The sequence below is a fragment of the Budorcas taxicolor genome, chromosome 25 (assembly GCF_023091745.1).
Source record: "Budorcas taxicolor isolate Tak-1 chromosome 25, Takin1.1, whole genome shotgun sequence".
NCBI classification, from domain to species: Eukaryota; Metazoa; Chordata; class Mammalia; order Artiodactyla; family Bovidae; genus Budorcas; species Budorcas taxicolor.
The window spans coordinates 44,053,679-44,074,324 of record NC_068934.1 but is presented as its reverse complement, the minus strand read 5'-3'; the positions used below and the strand labels follow the sequence as shown (position 1 = coordinate 44,074,324).

Here is a 20,646-nt window from a genome sequence, read left to right as displayed (position 1 = left end):
GGGCAGCAGACAGCGACCGCTTTTGTCCCGAGGTCTTTAAATGGACCCGCCCCCGGCCCATCCTGGGCCCAGCGGGTCAGCCAATCAGCTCTCGGGGGCGAGACCAACGTGAGCACCTCCAAAGCAGCCTCTGCAGTCTCAAGCAGGCTCACAGCTCCACCCCAGTCCTCCAAGTCCCGCCCAGCCTCCCCGGAAGCGACAGAGAGGAGGAGACATCACGACTTTATTAGGCAGTAGGCAGAGCTTGAGAGCAAGGGCCGCCGGGGCAGGAGACCAGGGGATGGGCGGATTGGGGCGACTGGGCAAGCCCGTGCATGGCCGTGACGGAGCCTAGCCGCGCTCACAGATGACCTCAACGACACTGGGTTCCATGGGCACTGGGTCCGGGCAGCGCAGGGCAGCTGAAGCCACCACTTCGTCCAGCAGCAGGTGCACAAGCTCCTCATCAGCCACGAAGCGCCACAGGTAGAGCTGCAGGAAGTGGCAGTCCACTTGCACCTGCTGCAGCCCGAAGCGCCCAAAGGTGCGCAGCCGCACGCACTCCAGCAGTGTCTTCAGGCTGATCTTGATGATGCCGGTCAGCACCGACACCTGTGGACAGGGACATGGGGCTGCAGAGCCACGACAGCAGGTGCTGGGGAGGGGCACTAGACCCCTGAAGGCACCCGCGTTCCGTGCAGGGGCCAGGGGCCAGTAGCTGTGATGGGGTAGAAAGTCCCAGAACCCAGGTAAGAGGGAAATAGGATGTCGGCCTCATCACCTGGGGGGGAGCAGACAAGAAGGGCCCAGCGATCTGAGGCAGAGATGGCGTCAGCATGGACGTAGGGAGGGGAAAGGCTTACTACGTTGGAGGGAGAGCACCGGGTTCCTGAGCACGGGCTGGGTGGGGGCGGAGATCATGGGGGGAACAGCAATCCCCAGGGAGGAGCCACGACTATGGAGGATGTAAGAACAAAGGCCAAAGAGGCAGACTAGGTGACCCCTCAGATGCAGGCTTACAGCACACCCAGGGCAAGGCCGAGAGCGATGAGGCGGTCATGGTGGGGCGCTGGGTGAGCATTTGCTCCTAGACACATTTCCCAGAAACAGAGACGAGGGGACTGAGTCCCAGGGCTTCCTGGGACCAATGTGGGGCTGCTTCAGCTGACCTTCCCAAGGGGCCCAGGGAAGGCAGGGTCACTGGGGTATTCGGACCTTATTGAACTCCACAGGGCTGAACACATCAATACGCTCAGAGAACAATTTCTGAATGTTGCTCAAGAGGTTGGTGTCCATTGGGGCACTGGATGGGGGGAGACAAGAAATCAGAGCCCACCCCTGCACCCCAGTCTTCCTTCTTCCACCCGCCCTGCCTGCCCCCCCCCGCCCCCCCCCCCCCCCCCCCGCCCCGGGGCTACCCTGACCAGTCAGACCTGGGTGTATAGCTGGGTGCATAGCGGCCCTGCTGCCGGGAGCTGCTGTAAACCGAGAAGGTCCTCTTGCTGGAGTCGCTGCTCTGGGCCTTCCGAACACCTTCCTCATACAGGAGCCCCACCTGGTGGCAGAAAGGAGGAACTGCAAGGAGGCCAGAGCATGGGGAACTTCAGCCCACCAAGGATGCCCTAAGTTACACTCATGTTACAAAAATTACAATATGTTACATGTTATAAAATAAACACAGGGTAGTGGTGGGGGGGGGGCGGCGGCCAGGGGGTGTACTCGCTGGTACTCAGTCATTATTTATAGAACCAGTGGAGTGCAGGAAAGGTGGAACATGAGTTGGTACTGAGGCCCAATCTTCAGTGTCAACCCTGCCCCGATTTCCCAGGTGACTCTGGGCCTCAGCTTCCTCCTCTGAGGTGAAATGGGGGTGATGCCACCATGGGTGAGGTGGAGGCCAGAGATGCAGGCACTGCCTGAACCCAGCTGTCTCGATCCTTAGAGGGCCGTTCCCCTAGCACCACCGGCCAGCCTGGGGCAGCACCTGCACATCGATGGCTGTCGTGTCCTCCACCACCCGCTTCATGACAGCACGCACGTTCCGCGGCTCCAGGGTGCTGAGCCAGTCCCGCGTCTCTACACTCTTGCGCAGCATCTGCGATATGACCAGCCCCTGCACCTTCACGTAGTGGGTCAGCAGGCGTCGTGCCGTCTCCCTGGCCTCCGCACACAGTGTGCTCACGGGCGTCACTGGAGACTGGTCCTGAGCCACGGATGCAGAGGACAGGCAGTCAGTGGGAACTGGGGTCAGCTCTGCCGCCAGTGCCCACGAGGAGCTGAGCACAGGCTTGGCAAGGGGGAGGCTAAGCTGGGCACAGGCAGCCCTAACTGTGAGGACACTGAACAGTCTCCTATGTTCTTAGCATCACCACTCCCCACCTTGCTATGAGCTAGCAGTTCACCTGCACCAGAAACTGTTCATCGGTGAGGGTGAGGATGTAGGAGATGGTGGCCGTCTCGTAGTCCAGGCAGAGGCGGGAGAGCAGCAGGAGCAGGGCAGGTGGCGTGGCACCCCCCTTCTCCCCGGGGCTGTCGCAGAAGCTCTGAGCCGTCTGGCACATGGAGCGGATGAAGCCCACGATGAGGCTCTCACGCACACCCTGGCTGCAGAACTCGCCCTGTGAGGAGGAGGGGCCTAGATACACAGCAGGCCCCCTCTTCCAGGCAGAGGCTGCCAGTGATGTTCTATTGGGACCCCAAGTGCCCTGGCCTCTCTCATCCTGTTTCCAGTACCCGAGAGCAGCTCCCCTGCTTGGAGAAGGGACTGCAAGGGGGCAAAGCCTGCACTGGGGACCCTGCTTGGAAATGCCCTCAGAGCCTGCCCCACCCCTCCAGGCTGTGGCAGTCTTCAAGACAGCCTGAAACCACATCTAGTCGGCGTGGGGCAAAGACTGAGGGCCCTGGAGCTGTCAAGCCACATACAGGATGAACAAAGGAATGCCCCAAAAAGGAAAAAAAAAAAAAGGATGCACAGGGACAGGCCGTACCCGGAAGTAGGGCTTGTTGGAGAAAGACACCTCCTTGGCGGTGAAGAGGTGCACAGAAGCGAGCGAGGCCTTAATGTGGCTCAGGATGGAACTGGCCACATTGGCCAGCAGCTCTGCCAGACCGGGGCCTTCCTTCCCAGCAATTCGAGGGGCTGCCAGCGCCTGCCGCACATCCGTCAGGCTGCCCAGGAAGGCCGCCTGCAGGCCCTGCAGATGGTGGCCCAGGCGCTCGCGGGCCACACGCTCCACGATCTCGGTGGCGGCCTCCGCCAGCCCTGCAGCGGCCAGCAGGGCCCCGGGTGCGCGCAGGCGCCGGTGGAAGCGGTCCAGCGCCCGCACCAGCAGGGAGTTGTCTCCGCTGCCCTGCTCCTGCGCCAGCCGCCGCTCCACCAGCGCGAAGTAGCGGCTGCCCAGCTCCCGGGCAAAGGCTGCTAGCTTCTCGGCGCCCGCCGGGCCCTGGGCGGCAAACAGCTCCTGGTAGGCCGCCGCCACTTGGCAGAGGCCACCGACGAAGCCGCTGCCGCCGTGGTCAGTGAACTCTAACACGTCGGGAGCTGGAGGGGAAGGCCCCAGCTCAGCCTCCAGGCTTCTCAGCTCCTCCTCCAGCCGCCCTCGGGCGTGCGCCAGGAACTCCTCGCACAGCTCCTCCGCAGGCTCGCCGAGGGCCAGCAGCAGCTCCACGCACTCGGCTTGCTCAGGGGCGCCAGAGCCGCCCTCCCTGCAGGAAGGGAGACGGAGGTGAAGGGCAGGAAGACAGAATTCGGGGGGCAGGGGAGGAGCAGACCTGGGAGCCCAGCGGCAGTGGCTGGTGGCCCAGGACCCACACCTGAAGCGCTGCCGTAGCTGCTGGGCCAGGCGAGCCGTAATGACCTGGCAGTCGTCCTGGATGGCGCGGAAGGAGGGCAGGTGCTGGTACTGCTGCAGCACGGCCCGCGCGCGGCCCTGGTATCGCACGGCCTGCCCATAGGCGCCCAGCTCCACGCACTTGGTGAGGCGTGAGGGCAGCTCGAAGAGGAACTGCAGCTTCCGCAGCAGCGCGTGGACCCCTGGGGGACAGGCGGAGGTGGTGTCAGCCTCAAGGGTGGCCCACTTTAACACCGGCTCTGGGGCACGGCCCACCTGCCAGCTTGGTGATGCGCTCGTGGCGGTCCTGCAGCGTGGCGCTGATGCGCGCGCTGAAGTCCGTGATCACCGCCATGTTGGTGGCCAACCGGTCCATCTCGTCCTCCATCTTCCGGAAGTCGTTCTTCATCTTCCGGATGGTGTCTGGGAGGACAGGGGCGCAGGAGGGAAAGGCGGATGACTAGGGGCGCCGGCGGGACTCTCAGCTTGACATGAGGCCCGGGTGCCCTCACACACTCGCCCCCTCCCCAGCCGCGCCTGAGCTCACTCCTGGAGGGTCACCTGGATGACTTGGTGCTTGAAAAGGGCGGCAGTGGTGCTTGGTCACTAGGAGCCAGGGTGAGGTGTCATGTCAGTGCCCCAAAGGTTTTTTGGGCACCCCCTGTGTGCCCAAGCTGGGATGCAGAGAGAAGATGGCCCATGAAGCCTCAGCCTTTGCTCTCAGGAAATGCCCAGGTTCAAAGGAGGGTACAAGGACCTGTCCGCTGGGTCCCAGAGGCATCCTCTATGCCCAGCACCCTGCCTGGCACAGGGCAGAGAGTAAATACTTGTTCACCCTTATCTTTTTCCTGGACTTCCAAGCCGTTGGCCTTCTGGAACATGGCTGACCGTCTCTGAAGGGCCCTTCCTCTTCAGTCCTGACAGAAACCTACCTACGGAGGCTGTTCTTCCTTTCCACCCAGGTGCCTCAGGGCTTGGCCCCTTAAAGCTCCTACACAGCTTCTTCTTCTCCTACCTTTGAAGACCATGGCATCAAACCACACCCCTTCTTGTTGCCATCCCACTGTCCTCTTTGCCATGCCTCTCAGTTTGGGATCACTCACCTTCTTGAGTGATCACTCACCTTCTTCATCCACAAGGATGAAGCTTAGGACATTCCTGATTCTGTTTGCTGACCTCCTTAACTCCATCAACTCCTGCCTCTGTCTCATCCATGCCACCCTCTCCTTGCCCTAACTAAGAACTGCCTCCTCTAAAACCTCAAAGCTTCCCTGGTGGTCCAGTGGTTAAGAATTTGCCTGCCAATGCAGGGGACACAGGTTCGATCCCTGGTCTGGGAAGGTCTTACATCCTGAGGAGCAACTAAGCTGGAGTGCATGAGCCGCCAGGACAGAAGCCGGTGGGCCCTAGAGCTGGTGCTCCCCAACAAGAGAAACCACCTCAATGAGAAGTCTGTGCACTGAAACAGAGAGTAGTCCCTGCTGGCCACAACTAGACGAAGCTCTTGCATGGCAACAAAGACCCAGAGCAGCCAAAAATAAATGTTTTTAAATTTAAAAACATTAAAAAAAATAACTTCAGCTTCAAGTCTCACTGCCTTCTGTAATTACAACCACTCATCCTGTGGACCACACTCTAAAATTCCTTTGGCTTTTTCAGGAACTCCAGACCCACTGGCCCAACCACTGGTCACTTCTTGTAATATCTCTCATGGCTGCACTTCCCTGCTCACTCCTCTTAGAATCGGTGGGGCCCCACCCATTTGCACCCATTTGTCACCCATTTGCAAGCCCCCTTGCCTCTCTTGACCCCGACTCCCATTATTTATCAGCAACACCTTACCACAGGTTAAGCCCAATTAGCAACCCACCGCCTAAGAAGGAACAGTTGAAAATGGGCCACAAAATCACACTAACTGGCCTCCCCTTAATGTTACTGAATAGGACTTAGGTCCCAAAGCAGCACTACATATTGGTCAGCCATCCTTCAGATGTGTCTGTGTTCCCATTTTCCAAACTAACATTTTCTCCTCAGTCCTCAAAACTCCAATACATTCCCCCAACTCTCAAATGGTGACCTTGATTCACACTTCACAGAGAAAATACAAGTAAACATCAACTCCTTCCAAATCACTACTTGCAACAGCTCTCATGGCTGCACTTCCCTGCTCACTCCTCTTAGAATCGGTGGGCCCCTGTGCGTGAATGGACCCCTGTGGGGTCTCCTCCAGTGCCACGGCTGTGATGACTCAGACGTTTCTGCCTCCGGGCCTAACCAGCGCCCAGCTAACAACTTACTTAACACCTTGATGCAGATGGCAAACGGGCACCTCAAATATGACAGGTCCAAAACAGAATTCCTGACTCTCCCCAAACCTGTTCCTCCACTAATCTTTTCCATTCTGGCTCCTCGCCATTTCTTAAGAGTCATCTTTGATTTTTATCTCTCCTTTACCCTACATTCAGTCCAACAGCAAGTTGTGCAAAGTTTACCTCCAACATGTTCTTCCCAAGAAAGAAAGAAATTCTTGGCTAAATACTTGTCTAAATACTTAGAAATTCATTTCTTGTCTAAATACTTCTAGTATTTACCAACTGACTTTCCTAACTCCACTCTGGAAGTCATCATCAATATGCCTAACAGAGAGCAGTGAGGATGCAACTGAAACATATCTATTATAGGAGACTTTAATCCACTTCCATCAATCCATGACAGATCAAAAAGACAAAAGCCAAATGAAGCTACCGAAGACCTAAATAACACAATATGGAAGACCTACTTGATTTATATTCAAGATTCCATAATACACCAAAACCTTACCATGTATTAGGTCATAAAGGAAATCTCAATACATTTACAGAAGAAACTGATATGGTACAAATAGCATTCTCTGATCACAATGCAATGAAATTGGAGATTAATAACAAAACTAAAAAATAAAAAGATCCCATTATTTAGAGAAAATCCTCATTCTTGTCAACTATTGGATCAAAAAAGGAAATCAAAACAAAGGAAGCTGGGTCTTGTTGCTGTGCTCGGGCTTTTCTCTAGTTGCGAAAAGTGGGGGCTACTCTTTCTTGCGGTGCTTGGGCTTCTCATTGCAGTGGCTTCTCCTGTTGCAGAGCATGGGCTCGAGGCTGTGCAGGCTTCCAGTAGCTGGGGCATGAGGGATGAGCAGTTGCAGTTCCCAGGCTCTAGAGCACAGGCTCAGGAGCTGTGGCGCACGGTCTTAGTTCCTCCGTGGCATGTAGGGTCCTCCTGGACCAGGGATAGAACCCATGTTTCCTGCACTGGCAGACGGATTCTTCACCACTGAGCCACCAGGGAAGGCCTGCTACACTTTCTTGAATTATGATTTCTCCTTTATGGCAATATTTTTTTAAGTCTATTTGTCTACTTTCTAATTCTTATGGTTTTATTTTTCACTTGTTAAATAATATTCAAACATAAAAATGATCCATTTAGGAATGTATTTATTATGCATAATAATGTTTATCTTTTAGAGACATGTAGCTCTTTCAAAAGCTACTACAGGTACTAGGACAAAAAACCTGATTTTTTTAAGGTTATTTTTAGATTTGCTTTGTGTTTGAAACAAGGCATTAAACATTGTGTTTTACCTATAAAATTTTAACTGAGTTATTTAGCATCTCATTACCTGTTTCCCCATTTGTAAAATGGATATATAGTTAACTACTTCATGTATGTGTAAGAATTTAATTAATATATGTTAAGCACCGCAATCAAGTTGGTTCTTTGAAAAGCTCAACAAAATTGACAAACCTAGCTAGACCAAGAAAAAAATGAGAGAATATTCAAATTACTACAACCAGGAATGAGAAAGGGGATGTTACCACCTGTACAAGTATAAGACTTGTACGTTGAAAACTAAAACAGTTTGAAAGAAATTAAAGGATAGTATTAGCCAAAGTTGCTATTATTTATAATTACTAATAAACTAGTTATTACCAAAAAAATTCTGAAATTCAATTAATCTGAAAGCTTACCCTATACCAGAATTATACTGTCTTGATTTTGTAGATTTGTAGTAAATTCTGAAACCAAGAAATGTGAGTCCTCCAACTTTGTTCTTTTTCAAGATTTTTTGGCTATTCTGAATCTCTTGCATTTCCTTATAAATTTTAGGATCAGCCTGTCAATTACGCAAAAAAAGGCATTTGGAATTTTGATAAGAACTGCACTGAATCTGTAGATCAGTTTGGAAGTATTGCCACCTTAAATATTAAGTTTTCCAATCTATGAATATGGGACATCTTTTTATTTATTTAGGTATCCTTTAATTTCTTTCAAACTGTTTTAGTTTTCAACGTACAAGTCTTATACTTGTACAGGTGGTAACATCCCCTTTCTCATTCCTGGTTGTAGTAATTTGAATATTCTCTCATTTTTTTCTTGGTCTAGCTAGGTTTGTCAATTTTGTTGAGCTTTTCAAAGAACCAACTTTTGGTTTCATTGATTTTCTCTATTGTTTTCTATGCTCTTAATTCTAATCTTTATTATTTCCTTACTTTTACTTACTTTGGGTTTAGTTTGCACATTTTTCCTCTTCACTTTCTTAGGTAGTAGGTTATTGATTTAAGATCTCTATTTTTAAACTTTATTTTGGGCTGCGTTGGGTCTTCGTTGCTGTGCACAGGCTTCTTTAGGTGAGGTGGGCAGGGGCTACTCTCTAGCTGCAGAGCGTGGGCTGCTCACTGAGGAGGCTTCTCTTGCTGCAGAGCATGGGCTCTAGAGCTCATAGGCTTCGGCAGTTGTGGCGCACAGGCTTAGTTGCCCCAAGGCATGTGGAAACTTGCTGGACCAGGGGTCGAACCCATGTCCCTTGCATTGGTTGGCAGATTCTTAACCTCTGGACCACCAGGGAAGTCCTCTCTTTTTTCATGTAAGCATTTACAGCTATAAATTCCCCTCTGAGCACTGCTTTTGCTTCATCTCATAGGGTTTGGAATGTTGTTTTCATGTTCAATCATCTCAAAGCATTTTCTGATTTCTTTGTGATTTTTCCTTGATGCATTGGTTACTTAGGAGCATAGTTTAATTTTGACAAATTTGCAAATTTCTCAAATTCCTGTTATTGATTTATAATTGAATTCCACTATGTTCAGAGAACACTAATCACTTGATTCCAATCCTCTTAAATTTACTGAGACTTGTATGGCTTACGATATGGTCTATCCTGGAGACTGTTCCATGTACACTTAAGAAGAATGTGTATTCTGCTGTTGCTGCAGGAGAGGGTTTTGTAAGTATCTGTTAGGTCTGTTTGGTTTAAGTGTTGTTTTTTGTTTTTAAAATTTTATTTATTTTTAAGTGAAAGGTAAATTGCTTTGCAGTATTGTGCTGGTTTCTGCCATACATCAACATGCATCAGCCGTTAAGTATACACATGTCCTCTCCCTCTTGAGCCTCCCTTCCACCTCCCACACTATCCCACCCCTCTAGGTTGCCATGAGCCCCAGTTTAAACTCCCTGAGTAAGTGCTGTTTAAGCCTTCTATTTTCTTGCTGTCTAACTGTTTGCTCCATTTTTGAAAGTGGGATATGGACATTTCTAACTATTATTGCTGAATTTCTTTTTCTGTCTTTAATTCTATCCAATTTTGCTTTATGTATTTGGGATTCTGTTGTTAGGTCCATAAGTGTTTATATTCGTTAACATCTTAATGAGCTGACTGTTGTAAAATGTCCTTCTTTTTCTTTAGTAACAATTTTTGTCTTACATATTATTTTGTCTGAATTGGTACTACTATCCCAACTCTCTTCTGGTTACTGTTTGCGAGAAGTATCTTTAGAGTTCTTATGATAAAGACCATAATCCTTATCTTGTCTACAAAGGGCCCTCCTGACGTGGCCCCACAGGCTCCACCAGGTTCATGTCATGCCTTACTCCCGTTAAAAACAAAAACAAGAAAAAACCTAGCTCATCATGTTTCCACGCTTACACCAGATCTTCTTGCAGTTTCTCGGGCACCACATGTGCCATCCAGTGTTCAAGTTGAAACTAGGGCATTCTGTTTATTCAAAGCTCCTCAACACTATGTCCTGTCAATGGTGCCCCTAACACTTCTCAGTTTACTCATCACTGTCCACCTCCACCATCACCATCCTGGAGTAAGCTCCCAGAATCTCTGGTCTGGACTACTGAAATGGCCTCACTCTAACCCCCTCTCCAATCTATTCCTTCCTATGCAGCTAGGAGGTAGAGGGATCTTTTCAAAACAAAAATCGTAACAGCTTGATTAGCTAAGTATGCTTTAGATAAAGGTTAGACTCCTTAACGTGCTCTGGAAGGTCTCTAGTTGAACTCTATCTGCCTATCCACCTGACTGGCTCTGGCCATAGTCTGCTCTCCCTCCTGCTGCAGTAGACGGGCTCCTGGCCTTGTCTTCAGGTGAACCTCTCCACTGTGCACTGCTCAATCCCCTCCTTCTTTCCTGAGGACCTTGCTTCTGTAGTTTCTCCCTCTCTTGCACCACTGATGAGCACTCCATGAGCTAACATATTGGTCAAGCTTATCAATTTCTTAGAATGCTTCTCTTCATTTATCTTCTAAGACACCCAGGGTCCTGGTTGTTCTCAAACTTTCCCAAATGTTTGCTCCTTTGAGAAGGAAGATGTGTGAGAGTTTCCTTCTCTTCATGACTTCCAAATCTTAGGATGCCCCAAGCTTCAATCCTCAGACCTCTTCTCTCTGTACACTCCCTCCCTAGATCTCATCTTGTTCCACTTGTGTCTCAAGTTCCAGCCTTCTCTGAACTCCAGATCCCTCAACTAACAAACTTTTAAGAATCTTGAGCCATTCTACTTTCCCACTGCACCCACCCTGGTCCATACAACCAGCATCTTGCCTGGACTGTTAAAACAGCCTTCTAATGGGTGTCTCTACCATCCTTGCCTCCCTATAGTCCACTTTTGACAGGGGACAGAAGGGTCCTTTTAAATCAAAAGCCAGGTCACCCCATCTTCTGTTCATTTCATCTCACTCAGAGTAAAGATAATATACACTGCAGGTAGACCCATGAGATCTGCCTCTAGGACTAAGTACATGTGGGTCAAAAATTATTACAGAAGTCTGAGCAGTACATTTCCCCAACACAGGACAGAAGGTAGCGTGGATGAAAGCTGAACACTGCCTAGCAGTGTCTTGAATAGAGAATAAAGGGGACAGAAGAGGGTGGGGGGAAGCCTTTACATGATCTTTGTCCCTTAATGACATACATTTTCTGTCTCTTTGCTTCATTTACAGAAAGAGAAAAGAAGAGGAAAAGGGGAAAGAGGAGGGAAGAAAAGAAAGAAGAGAGAGAAAAGGAAAGAGAGAAATAAGCCCATTCTTGATTCAGACTTGAAACAGAAGAAAGCTACCACTAATCAAAGAAACTGTTACCGAGGCATCCTTAGTGTCAGAGATTCTAAGTGCTTCAGATAAATTCATTTCTTTTTAAAATTTCATTTTGTCTTTTTCTCCCCTTTGGTCCTCAAAACAACCCTCTGAGAACAGTTATTACCTCAATGGTTATCAAACCACAAAAGCTCTAAGAGAGAGACATGAGAGTGTATTCGCGTCAGGGTAGGACCATAATCTGGGTCTGCTCTGTCTAAACCCTCTGCTGGCTTCTCCAACACTGGAGGAACTGGGGGGTGTGGGACGTGAGGATTTGTGTCCCAGTAGGAATCACCTGTCGCTGAGATGAACTTGTTGTAGTTCTCATAGACCAGGGTCTGCATGTCGCTGTCTAGAGCCCGGATCTGCCGCACCATGTCCGTCTCACTGTCCATCAGCTGGGCCAGTGGGCACTCTCTACGCAGCTGGAGGAAATTAGGTGGTTAGTGTCCAGGACAGGGGGCACTCATGTCCCCAACTAGTAGGCTTTTAGTGCAAGAAAATCCTGATCTCACCCCTGTCAAGAATTCCAGACAAGGAAACTATGTGGCATAGCTCAAGAGTTTCCAGGTTAGACCCTATTTGAGGTTTGTCAGCATTTCAAATCCTCAGATTTAGCAAGTCCTGGTCCTTCCTACGCCAGTCAGCGCCTGGGACACGCCCCCTATTTCGGGTCTAACTGAACATCAGCCCAGGAGACCTCAGACTTCACACCACTTCAGGCCAGTTCAAGTCTGCCCACGCCCCCTTATCCTCCAGCTCTGCCCCTACAGCTCCACCCGGGGCTGTCCTGCTTTTATGAACCCTTCCTCCCACACCCCCGCAAAAAGTCGGAGGCATGATCTGGGGCGTAATATATCGGGGCCTGTTCCCCCTCCCCCTACACACACCTTATCCAGGTATACTTCCGGGTCGAAGTGCGCCCCATTGAGATCTGTAGGGTCCAAGGGGTCTGGCCCCGAGGGGCGTCCCGCCGCCTCCCCCTCTGAGAGGCCGTAGTAAAGCTTCAGCATTCCGTGAGCCTTCCGCCGACGCTCTGGAGCCTCCGCCTCGGGTCCTTCCGGGGAGTCCCCAGGTCCAGACCCTGGGCCAGGCGCAGCGGTTGCCGCCGCCATGGCTCCAAGTGCAGCCCACAGGCGTGAGGCTGGGCAGGGGACAGGGAGGAGGCACTTCCGGGAGCCATAAAGTTGTTGTTGAAACGAGGCAGTCCTTCAGGTGAAACGTCCCCCTGCAGCCTCGAGTCCTTCGAGACTAGAGTTCCCCCGCATGTTTTCTCCCCGAGCTCAGAGGTTCCGGGAAAGCCCTGGGTTCCCGCCCCCACGCCCCACCCCCCACCCCGCACCCCTTCACCCCCCTCTCCAGCTTCTCAGAGGGAAGGATTTTGCGAAACTGGTTGGGTCGCTGTCTTCCCGGAAGGAGGACGAGTCGTGGCTTCCACCCTATGTCCCTAGATGCAGGCAGTGGAGGGAGCACGGGCCAGTGGAGCCAGAGAGCGTGTGCCTGGCATCCTGCCACTGCCTTGTTGAGGGGAGAGGGGGTGGGCAGCAGCTCATTTTCCTTCATTCTTAATATCGGGGTACATATTTAACAAGGAGACTGTGAGGATTAAATGCATATATTCTCGCCTGGAAAACCCCATGGAGCCTGGCGGACTACAGTCCATGGCGTCTCAAAGACACGACTTAGGGACTAATGGACAACCACAGTGCCTCAAGGGAAGTGTCTCTCATGGCCTGGTCCTCTGACGCGCATCAGAATAGCCTTCAGAATTACCTGTGGCGAGTTGTGAAGACTGGGCTCCCCTCAGACCTAGCTTCTTTTTTTAAAGTCTTTAAGTAATTCTGATGCACTTACATTTGAGAACTCCTGTTATACCCTGAGAAGACACACTTGGTAGATCTTAACTCACTGATAAGGCTTCCCTGGTGGTTCAGTGGTAAAGAATCTGCCTGCAATGCAGGAGACCTGGGTTCCATCCCTGGGCTGGGAAGATGCCCTGGAGAAGGGAATGGCAAATCACTCCAGTATCCTTGCCTAGGAAATCCCACGGACAGAGGAACCTGGCCAGGCTACAGCGCATGCACTCTGGAAAGACTAACTTTGTTTCTCCAAGTGACTGTTGAAATGGGCTGCCTGGAGGGGTTAGGCAGGGGTGTTGAAGGTAATTCTCAGGTTTCTGGTTGGGACAAATGCACAGCTGTTCACTGAAGTAAAGAGCTGAAGGTAAGGAAAGACTTGGGAGTTCAAATTGAGACACACGGAGTTTGAGTGGATGAAAAAGGAGAAAAAGACTCTGTCAGTGTGGTCTTTGAAACATATTATGGGTTGGGGGTCCGGGGTGGAATGGAAACCACTTTATTTATTCTTTGGCAGGCAAAACCATTTACTATCTTGTTTTTCACAGAAAGTTTGTTGACCCCTAAATCTATGGGATATTCAGAGACTGTCTAAAAATGTATATATGAAGATTTCAGCTTATGAAGCTATAATCTTAAGAAAAATGAAGACAAAAGTATAAAGATTTAGATCTACTCCAGGAAATCTATAAACTTAAAAAAAAATCACAGAATACTGTTATGAAAAATTATCCAACAGTTGGAATAAAGACAGTGTAGCATGACCTTCCAATACCATACTGGGGCATTGTTTCACAAGCTCACCCAAAGACTATTTAATTACCCACAGGAGTGTACATTTGTTTGATCTTGCTATTTAGATAGTGTTGGAGAGATGTGAAACATCTCCAGTGAAAATATCCAGTGGAAAAATAACCTCAAATTTTTGTATTTATTGCCCTGTAGGACATCAACCAATCTTGTATCTAGTAATCATGTCCTAACACTCTTCTTCAAATGCCTATCAATAACTAGCGCCTCATCATGCATTACACGAGTGAGGGGGAACCCCTTCACTGACGAGTTAATATATCTTAGTTGTGTTTATTCAAGTTTATTTTTAACTTTTAAAAATATTTATTTGGCTGTGCCTGGTATTAGCTGTGGCATGCAGGATCTAGTTCCCTGACCAGGGAATGAACCTGGGCCACCTGCATTGGGAGTACAGTGTCTTAGCCACTGGACCACCAGGAAAGTCCCATGTTAACTTTTAAAAAAATTATATTTTAACAATATGTGTGGCATGATTTTTTTAAGTTATGCATGTAGAGACATACATGCCGGTGTATGAAGTTACATCAAGGAACTCAAAAGATGCCCACTCACCAAACTGTTGAAGGGGTTACTTCTGTGGTGGGAGGGGTGCGGAGGAAGATTCCTCTGTATGCTTGTGTATCATGCAAATCTTCCTCAAGAACATACTCTACTTGGATAACTTTTAAAAATGGCATTGAGGTAGGAGACCTAACCGAAAAAAAAAAAGTTCACCTGTATTCAAATGAAAACTACAGTGTGAACAAGTATTTCAACAGTGTGAACACAGCGGGGGAACAGGCATCACCCGTTCAATGTGTTAAGATGAGGTCTGAGGGTTTTGTGATTAATGACACTGGGCAGCAACCATGGTTGATGGGGTCAGGTTCTAACCTTACTCCTTCCAAAGGCAGGAGATTTCAGATCTTGGCCAGGCCTGGGACCTGACTTCTGGGGCAGTCAGGCAGGAGGAAACAGGGCTGGCCAAGTTCAAAATCAACTTTTTCTCCTTTAGTTTCTGGGAGATTGCACATCCCTCCACACCATTTTGGGCCAGTTTTCGGCCTTATTTTGTTGGCAGTCCTGGAGTTCTCACAATTTTCTTTTCTTGGCTTCTGTTCTTGCCCATTCCACAGCCTTGGGTAGAACTGGATCTTAGTCTCAGTACCAAGTCCCTTACTGTCTGTGAAAACTTCAGCAGACAGTCCCTCTCTGTGCCCCAGGTCTGTGAGTAAAATAGGCTTTGTGCCACCAATACCAGCTTTCTCCTGGGACTCCTGGCAGAGTAGAGGCGATGGGTGTGAGGATGCTAACTGCGGGAAGGTGGCAGAGGGGAGAGCTGGTCAGCATCATATGTTGGAAGAACATCTAGGAGAAGATGGAAAAGCCAGCTGCTCTCCAGGCCATGCCTGGGAGGTTGTGGGAAGGTCCCGGGACAGCTATGGAGGATCCACTGTCCCTTCCATCAGAAGTTGGAACAAATACTTGTAGCTTGTGATCCAGCTCAGGCCTGCCCTCACCTGGTTACACCTTCCAGTTACACCGGAGAGACTTGAATAAATGAGATCACATCTGACCTCACACACACCTAAGATGCCCTGAGGATCTACATGCCCTGCCCCTTGTCTGGATCCCAGTTCTTCATCTGTGGAAGGTGACCACACTACCTCCTGCATGGACATGTTGCGGACTCAGTGAGAAGACTCACACCAGAGCACAAACTGGGATGAGGAGCGCTGTCCCTTCCTCCGTACGATAGGGCCCCCTGCTCTGTACGTTTAGCCTGGCGCCCTCCCCCAATTTAGAGCTGCCCTGGCCACCCATGAAACACGGCTGTATTGGCCGGAACCAGCCCATGTTCTAGAATCTTGTACTTTACAATGTCCTTCTTATTCTAGAATCCCACGGCTATTCCAGACTGGGCGCTCTAGAACCGGAGGGGTCGGCTGCTCTTCCTGGACAGTGTCTGCCTGCTCAAGCTCTGCCGCCCGCCTTGAGTCTGTACTCCTGCCATGATGAGGTGGCGGGACCGTGTGGCTGTGCTCTTCTTCCCACAAGGAATGATTCTCACCATGGCTGCACTGATGCTCTTCTTCATACACCTGGCTGTCTTTGCCAACGACGTGCACAACTTCTGGGTCACCTACCGCTACGACCGCATGAGCTTCCGCTACACAGTTGTCCTGATGGTAGGCTGGGGCGGGGGCTCGAGAGGTGGTCCGGGGAGGCCCAGGGGCTGATGGAAACCCCACTGTTGTGTCAGGGGCCACTCTCCCACGGGATGGGGCCTACAGTTCTCCCAGGTGATCAGCATCTGCTGGGCCGCCATGGGGTCACTTTACGCGGAGATGACATATGACAAGTTTCTTCGCTGCTTTTCCCTGACCATCCTGAGTGAGTAGGGGAGGAAGGGGACTCGGGGAGTGGGGAGCTTTGGAACGCAGAGACACAGCAAGGAGGGGGCAGGCAAGGCTGACGGGGGCTCTCTCCTCTGCCCAGTGCTCAACGGGGCCATGTTCTTCAACCGCCTGTCCCTGGAGTTTCTCGCCATCCAGTACCGGGAAGAGAGCCACTGAGGCCTGGGACCCGGGCTGAGAAGGGGGAAGGAAAAGGCTGCTTCGGGTGTTTTAATAAAGTCTATCATTTATTTCCACCTTTTGGCTCCTTTTGGTCGGCAGGAAGAATGGGGAGGCGGGGGAAGCTGGAGACCCAGGAGGAGCAGGTCAAATGCTTGATCTGCAGGGACCCCAGGCCTAGCCTGCAACCACTCTGGTGGACTTGACTTTGGGTCTGGGATCTTAGTGTCTCAGGCTTAAGAGAGAGGAACAGAGAAGGGCCCCCCAGACGGCCTCCCCTATGCCCCTCCTCAGGCTCCTAGGTCCTAGGCTGGCCCAGCCATAGGCAAGGATTCAGGAGGGACCCACACGGATGTGAGGGTTCATGAGTGGGTCCAGGTTGGGGTCGCTGTCAGCCGCAGCCCGGCCCAGGCGAGACATGAGGGCCAGCAGGGCCAGGAAGCCCAGCAGCCCCAGCAGCAGCAGCAGCCCCGCCCGCTGCAGCAGGGTCAGCGGCCGCTTCCGGGACCCAGCCCGGCTCCTGGGGGGGCGAGGGGAAAGTCAGGTCAGGCCTCAGGTCCCTGGTGGCCCTGCGGCTGGGAGAGGAGTGCCAGCCACGACCCTTGTCTTCTGGCCCCAGTGCCACCAGCCCTGAGCCTCGTTTCCTCAAATGTGCCATGGGGGCAGAGGGGGCGGCTCATCCCTGCGCCTGCCCGCTACAAGGATGATCGTGGAGCTCAAAGCAGCTGAGGCAACAGCTGTGTTCTAGAAGCCAGAATGTGTCAGGCGTAAGGGGAGTCACAAAGACTGGGGAGGTGTCAGAGTGGGAAGGGGCCTCAAGAGCCTGAGTCTGAAACTCATATGCAGCAGGGAAGGAAAGAGCTGGAGAGGGGCAGACTCCAGCCCAGGCCTCCATGCAGGGGCCCAACACCAGGTCCCGTTATTACCCAGGACAGGCCTCCTTTATCATGAAACCGTCCCCCCAGGGCCTCTGGCTCTCACTCCCCCAACTCCTCGTTCCTAGCATCCTGCCCCACCTGACCCTGTGTACCTGAGCAGCTGGGCCAGCCACCCCAGGGCTGGCCGGCGCCGGTACTTGTCGTCATCATAATCCCGGTGGAGGCCTGGTGCCCGCTCATCATCCCGTGTGTCATACACCTTCCTCGGGGCTGAGGCTGCAGAGGCAGAGCCACCAGCATCCATAGGTTCAGGAAACTGGCCCAGAGAGGGGTGGGGAGGGGGGAGGGCAGGAGACCCTAGCACTTTTCAGCCTGACAGAGCATATTGGGATCGTGGGGAGGTGACGTCTGATGGAACAGGAAGGGTTCTGTGGGTGGGTGGGTGGGTGGAATGCTGAGCTCCCTCCGCATACCCGCCCCCCATTCTATCCCCCTCTGGTCTGGACAATTCCCCAGCTCACCGTGAGTCAGAGGCTCTGGATTGCCCATGTGGATCACCGTGTGCTGTTCAGGCCGGCTCGGGGAGGCAGGGGGCCGGGGGACTTGGCTGTAGAAGGTTGGGGCAGCAGAAGCACTGGCTGTCTCTTCCTGTTCGGGGCTACCGCTGGCTATGGGCAGGAAGAGAGCGGTCAGCAGGGTGGGAAGGCAAGGACCCCATCAGCAGTGGAGGGTACCACTTACCATTAAAGCTGGACCAGTCAGAGAACTCGGATGTGTTGAGGGGTTCAGGCTCTGGGCTCACCAGCTCGTCAATCTGGAGGAAAGAACTGATGTCACCAGTCTGTCCAGTGCTGTCCCGACCCACCCCTCTGGCCCAGGTGGGACCCAGGGCAGAAAGATTCTCACCAGAGGAAGACCCAGTCCTGCCCGGGCCCAGTTGACCGTGGCCAGCTTCTCTCTCAGCGCAGAGGCCACAGGGCCAGCCAGGTTGGTTGGAGGGAAGATGGGGCCACTGCAGCTGGGGCACTGGTAGCCAGCAGGTGCTGTGTTTCGGGGGAGCTGGGCAGCACGCTCATTGAGGCAGGCCCAGTGGAAGAGATCTTAGAGCCCACGAAGTAGTGGAGGAAAGACATGAAGAAGACACTTAGGACCCCTAGTTCACTAGCCCACTGCAGAGATATCTGCACACGTGTGTAAGCCCAGGGCCCCCTCCTTCCCAGGTAGATTATATCAGTGTACCTTAAGACTTTGGTCTTCCTGGCCACCACTGTCTAAGATAGGGCAGATGCTAACAGGCTGCCCAGCCCCTAGGGGGTCGGGGGAAGTGGGAAGAATATGCCACCTACCCTCTCCGGGAGTCCTCTCTGGACCTGCACTCATCACAAACTCACTGGGCTAAGAGCTCAAAGGTTACTAGACATATACACAGGCACCTGTATGCGTGTACACATCCATCAGCACAAATGTACACGTTTATATACACGTAGTCAAACACAAGTGCCATCCCCTATATCCACACTTATAGGCACACTAACTCTCACATACACTCAAGTATGCTAATACCCAAGCATTCACACCCAGGAATTCTGCAACCTCACAACATGCTCATATATTCATATACAACACTGACCCATTCACTCACCCACAGTACCAATGAATACACTAACAGGTAAAGACACAACACACATTTAACTCATGAACATATAAACACACACTCACAGTGAGAAACACATACGTTAAGCTCAAAAAGTGGAGCTAAGGCTCTTACAGCAGAGTCGGGTCAAGATCATGACACATGCCTCTGTTGACTTCTCTTAACTGACGCTACTGTGGGAAATTCAGTTCCTCTCTGTGTAATGTTGGAATTAGAAATAGATCCTGAACGTCTGAGAGCCCCATGCTTTCAGCTCACTACAGGTACAGCCAGCTACTGCTCAGAGCCACAACCACACCCGAGAGATTGGCAGGCAGGAAGCTAGGAGCTTAGTTTTCAGGGAAAAACACTAAGGCCTAGAAAGGGAAAGTGACTTGCCTGAGCTCACACAGCAGGTAAGTTACCTAGTGGGACCAGAATCTGAGTTCCAGCCTCCCAAGCTTGAAGGTCTCACTGTCCTGCTGCTTGGGGAGCCGCTGGAAACCAGTCACACTGGTCTTGTCCAGATCCCCACCCCCAGGGTGCCCAGGCCTCACCATAACAGATGAGGCGGGTTGTCTCCCGAGCAGCCAGGGGTATGTTACACAGGCGGCAATTGGGGTTGTAATCGCTATCTTGGAGCCACTGCAGGTAGGACTGGACGATGCACTGAAGTGGGAGAAGGGGGTCACAACTGGAGCCAGGGCTCCACAGCCCGTCTCCCCAAGGCCCAGGTGCCTCTTTTTCTGTCATCACAGAGGAGATTCATTCTTTTGTTTGACCAATCAATAAACATTCATGGAGCACATCTGTGCCAGACTCTGTCTTAAGCATTGGGGATACAACAGTGAACAAAATAAACTAAGTCCCTGCCCTTGCGGAGCTCCCATTCTAGGGCCAGACCTTTCATAAATTTGGAGGAAAGTCGACGACCTGCCCACCTAGTGCCCTGCTCGGTCTCTAACATGAACACCCACCTTGGCGTGATTGGCTACCAGGCAATGCTCGCAGACGTTGACCCGGTGTTCGAAGCAAAATAGGTTGGTCACCTTCCTCTTGGGGCACTTGCAAAGTCCCATAGTCGACCCTGAGGAAAGCGTCACAGTTGGCAGGAAGCCAGGTTCTGCTGACCTCTACACATTTACCAGCCCAGTTTGTTTCCACTCTTAACTTCCCTAGACACCGCACGTATCCGCTCCAACCCCAAACTCCTGCCCACCGTCTCTCTATATTCTGGGCCACGGCCCCTGCATAAATCCCGCCTCCTGAGACCCCCGCATTCGTCCCTCATCCCATCCTTGGGCAGGCCCCTCCATCAGTCTCTCCGATACCACCGGCCCCGCCCCCAGAGGTCCCTCCTGAGCCCCACCCCCTCCATGCCCCGCCCCCACCTTCTCCACAGACCCCACTCTCTGTGTTACTAATCGGCTGCGGCACCGGTCCTCACGGGCGCGAGGGCCGGTCCGAAGAGCGGAAGGTCAGACCGCGTTCAGCCAAGCTCTCGCCCAGCTCTCTCCAGCTCACAACGCTCCGATTATCCCTCGGCTGCCACGTCTCTTCCGGGTGCGGCGCGCTCTGATGACGTCAGGGTGCCAGTGACCGCCCCCCCCGCCCCTGTAGACGCTAGACATGGAGGAGGGTGGAAAAAGGAGTGAGCGGAGCTCGCGGCCCTCCCCCTTACGTCACTTCCGCTTCCTCCCG

General features: G+C 51.9%; 3 protein-coding genes across 4 annotated transcripts; 1 reads left to right on the top strand and 2 right to left on the bottom strand.

Moving 5' to 3' along the window:
• Positions 1-208: 208 nt before the first annotated feature.
• Positions 209-12,348, bottom strand: VPS51 (VPS51 subunit of GARP complex). The gene is made up of 10 exons (XM_052661930.1): positions 12,101-12,348; positions 11,506-11,635; positions 4,086-4,232; positions 3,793-4,012; positions 2,967-3,684; positions 2,382-2,597; positions 1,964-2,182; positions 1,413-1,534; positions 1,195-1,282; positions 209-591 (listed from the first exon to the last, which is right to left on the bottom strand). The coding sequence occupies exons 1-10, from the start codon at positions 12,323-12,325 to the stop codon at positions 331-333; spliced, it is 2,346 nt and encodes a 781-aa protein (XP_052517890.1). The 5' UTR covers positions 12,326-12,348; the 3' UTR covers positions 209-330.
• Positions 12,349-15,870: 3,522 nt separating this feature from the next.
• Positions 15,871-16,434, top strand: TMEM262 (transmembrane protein 262). Its single transcript, XM_052662530.1, has 3 exons — positions 15,871-16,047; positions 16,153-16,252; positions 16,358-16,434. Exons 1-3 carry the CDS (start codon positions 15,871-15,873, stop codon positions 16,432-16,434), a joined length of 354 nt encoding a protein of 117 aa, XP_052518490.1.
• A 59-nt stretch (positions 16,435-16,493) lies between these two features.
• On the bottom strand, positions 16,494-20,500 carry ZFPL1 (zinc finger protein like 1). 2 transcript variants are annotated; one of them, XM_052662094.1, is made up of 8 exons: positions 20,337-20,500; positions 19,923-20,032; positions 19,503-19,614; positions 18,219-18,412; positions 18,054-18,126; positions 17,834-17,980; positions 17,465-17,588; positions 16,494-16,954 (listed from the first exon to the last, which is right to left on the bottom strand). In XM_052662094.1, the coding sequence occupies exons 2-8, from the start codon at positions 20,022-20,024 to the stop codon at positions 16,768-16,770; spliced, it is 939 nt and encodes a 312-aa protein (XP_052518054.1). In that variant the 5' UTR covers positions 20,025-20,032; positions 20,337-20,500; the 3' UTR covers positions 16,494-16,767. The 2 variants fall into 2 exon arrangements, with proteins under 2 accessions (XP_052518054.1, XP_052518053.1); XM_052662093.1 differs by having other exon boundaries at positions 20,350-20,500.
• Positions 20,501-20,646: the final 146 nt, after the last annotated feature.